This window comes from Paramacrobiotus metropolitanus, unplaced genomic scaffold (assembly GCF_019649055.1).
Source record: "Paramacrobiotus metropolitanus isolate TYO unplaced genomic scaffold, Prichtersi_v1.0 Parri_scaffold0000054, whole genome shotgun sequence".
Taxonomy (NCBI): Eukaryota; Metazoa; Tardigrada; class Eutardigrada; order Parachela; family Macrobiotidae; genus Paramacrobiotus; species Paramacrobiotus metropolitanus.
Window position 1 is genome coordinate 214,366 of NW_026570274.1, and position 3,456 is coordinate 217,821.

The 3,456-nt window shown below is 39.5% G+C and overlaps 1 protein-coding gene across 1 annotated transcript; it reads right to left on the reverse strand.

The window, feature by feature from the left end:
- Positions 1–238: 238 nt before the first annotated feature.
- LOC129592619 (dehydrogenase/reductase SDR family member 11-like) lies at positions 239–1,821 on the reverse strand. The gene is made up of 5 exons (XM_055488694.1): positions 1,726–1,821; positions 1,428–1,631; positions 1,222–1,316; positions 882–885; positions 239–454 (listed from the first exon to the last, which is right to left on the reverse strand). Exons 1-5 carry the CDS (start codon positions 1,819–1,821, stop codon positions 239–241), a joined length of 615 nt encoding a protein of 204 aa, XP_055344669.1.
- Positions 1,822–3,456: the final 1,635 nt, after the last annotated feature.

Consider the following 3,456-nt stretch of genomic DNA (forward strand, 5'->3'; position numbering starts at 1 on the left):
GATTCCAGTTGAAGCGTCAACATGCTATGTACGAGTACCATCTTAATATGTAGCAGTCTGAACGACTTTATTTTACCATATGATCGGGTTAAAAAATACATGCAACGGAGATTTTGCTGACAACCAAGATAAGGTCAACGAAAAGCGTTCATTCCAAAAACGTTCGCAATAAAAATCATACCAAATAGTCCTGCTGACGTTATAGATTTACTGTATTCTTGCCTTTAAATAAATTTCACTACAATTCCGGCTGCTGTGTTGCACATACAATTAGAGTTTTAACATTAACGTGCGGCGGCGCAGATAAGACGTATATAACACTATCGGCAATGTCCTTTGGGCTCAGTTTCTCAAACTCCGGTTGCTTCGAATAAGGCTGATCGGACGACAAATCTTGGACGTCGGCCATGGATCGCTGAAAAATTTCCGTTGCCACAATACCCGGACTAATATCCTAAAATAATGCCGCAAAACTGTAATACTAATGTACAAGAGGAATTTAGTGTGTACCCTGACATATTATAAGACGAATTCAGCGTAGCATTATGCAAATTTGTATAACTTTCTTGTACTACGCTAGTCATCCGCTCGAAGATTTGTGTGGTAATATTCTTGTCCGAATGATGGAAAAGTCCGATAACGGGAGCAGGAGGAAGGTGTATAATGCGTGATGCGACATGGAATTTTTTATCCTTAACTACAGCAGTAATTTGTCGGAATTATAAAAGTATTTTGATGCTGCTATATACCGTAATTCTTATATCGTTTTTTGGTTCCATTCCTCGAACTTCTCGATGTAGAGACTCCGTTAGGGAAGTCACCATGTGCTTGGTTCCGGAATAAAAGTGGCTTCCAGGGAAATTTACATGGAAATGACCAACTCGACTGCAAATATTTTTTATATTTATATTCTTACAATATTTATCTCGCATTCATAGTTGTGTATTAGCAGATAAAGATGGCTTTACTTGCGAGGCTTTACTTGCTTTACGGTTTACTTGCTTTACTTGTATACATTATACTTTAGTATAATGTATACAAGTATACATTATACTTTAGTATAATGTATACATTATACTTTAGTATAATGTATACATTATACTATAGTATAATGTATACATCGTTGTTGACAAGTGACAAGTATTTTACTAGGTTTATGATTATTAGCTGGAGATGCGTTTTTAACCGAAAGAAATGTCATGCGAATAGCCGAGAATCTACCTGTTAATGTTGATGATGGTTCCATCACTGATTCCATCTTCTTGCATAAGTTTCAACGCTTCCCGTGCACACATGCACAATCCCATGATGTTAACCTGTGATGACCATCTTTATGTAACCATAGTTGTGATTGTCGTTATTACTGAGAGGATGCCATTTCTGCAAATGCACATACCAATTTAAAAAGTAAATAATGCTGGTCTTACTTCTAGCATTTCACGCCATTTCTCTGTTCGACCCGCTACCAAGGAATCCAGCTTGATCAGTCCGGCATTGTTAATCAAGACGTCGATATGTTTATACTGTTTCTTGATATGCTCGAACATTGCGCGGACTTCATTCTCGTTAGTAACATCGCACTTAATGGCATTCACGTTTCCAGGACCATTTGCATGTTTCTTCGCCAATTCCTGTCATAACCACAGATATATTATTCCAGCTGCTAGTGAAATTATAAGGCAAACTTTCCAGAATTTTGTCCGTAGTGCGTGCGCATCCAATCACGGTCATTCCGCTGTAGGCCAGCGCATCGGCGACACCGTACCCGATGCCGGATGATGCACCGGTGACCAGTGCGGTTCGTCCTTTCCAGCGCTCCATATTCCAACGTAATATTGTGACAGTATGTACGCTCTGCGCGCAATTGTTTCCGGGTTGAATTTATATTTCAATGACTCCTAAACCGAATAGGCAAAGAGCACAGCACTTTCCTGCACTAGAAAGTTTCTGCTCTGTCATTGGAAGCGTACTGTTTATAGTTACCGTCTTTACGCTCCAGACGATCGTCAGCCGGCGATTAGATTTTAACTGAACGGCAACTGTACCGAAGAAGTACCTGTTAATAGTTACCGTACACAGTGTGCTCTGCAGGAGTGCACGACATAAAAGCAACACAGTCTATCATAGAACCATTTTTATACATGCTATGAGTCTGTAGTTTTTAATACAATGTCATGGGACATGCTTATTGTGTTTACAAGTAGATGAAAAATTGGATGACAACCGCCACAACGCAGTAGATGCAACGCCGGCTTAATTCAGTATTATCTTGGACGCAAACAGTAGTAAACAATGGGTGAAAATGAGAAATTTCACGTGATTTCTCCAGTCAGTACCATTGCTAGTAGTACTGATCGCCGCCCTTGGTAGTTTGACGGTTGTGCTACCGGTGACACGAATATGTCTAGCTGTGCGCACAAGGAAACCTTGCATTTGAATATGCGCAGTCAGATTAATAAAGTAATACGCGTTACCATTTCCCTGACCTTGTCATGCCTGACAGTTTCAGTAAACAACCGTCACCTACCTGTAATTGCCATTTGCCTTAACGTAAATAACAGCAAAATACTTCAGTTACGCATTTCTTCTTACAATGAATTAAATGTAAATGTAATCCACAAAAAGAATAACATTGTTAATAGACATAACCATATGTGTTTAGAGCGATTGGATAAAGCGTAACATTTTTTATGAAGCAATTTTGTCTTGTGACACAATCTGAATCTCATATTTTGAAAGTTATCATTGAATAGTAAGTATTATTACGGTTATTTTTGCCATCTGCTCTTAAGCAGTAAGGTTTTGCCACTGAATTCAATAATACGATTACTTCGCATACAGACAATTTGCTGCTTTTACAAGGTGGCTGCTGATCAGCGAATGACAGCCACTGTCAGCCAGATACAGTGTAACTGGAGAAAACATTATATCATTTATATGAGTCCTTGTTGTAAAGGTTACGATGTATAAGGCGTTGACGCACAACGCCCTGCCTTGAAGAAATTAACTTTATCATGCCAGTATTACGTGCGCATGTCTTTCCATAGCGCGCTAAGTAGCTTGACCTTTTGACAGTCATTCCATCGAAAGCCAGTTAAGAAACAAACCGTGAATCATGTAATGGTTTTCTAACTTAAAATTGAAGAGACGTTAATGTAGCACGTTCACATTGCGCAACATTACATCACAGGGCTCAGTATGCTGTCTGCGTGTTTATTGCACTTTTCGAATGACCGAACGACGGAAATGCAAGTAATGGTAAACTCTATCAACAAGGCGAACAGACACTCCACTATTACATGTACCGGCAAAAAAGCACATTTTTTACTTAGGGAACACAGCGATATTTTACTCGGAAACTGAAAGCCAAGACTGTGAAATTGACCTGCCACGAGGTCGACAACATTGGTGTCTGGTTTTGTGCGAGTAACGCCCGGCGCGATAGTACAGATATTT

What these genes read in the sequence shown, in the direction of transcription:
- LOC129592619 (XM_055488694.1), bottom strand. Translation starts at nt 1,821, where the DNA reads ATGGAGCGCTGGAAAGGACGAACCGCACTGGTCACCGGTGCATCATCC. An exon ending in TGGCCTACAGCGGAATGACC is followed by an intron (nt 1,632 to 1,725) that starts GTGATTGGATGC and finishes TGGTTATGACAG; the next exon opens with GAATTGGCGAAGAAACATGC. An exon ending in AATGGCGTGAAATGCTAGAA is followed by an intron (nt 1,317 to 1,427) that starts GTAAGACCAGCA and finishes TGGTCATCACAG; the next exon opens with GTTAACATCATGGGATTGTG.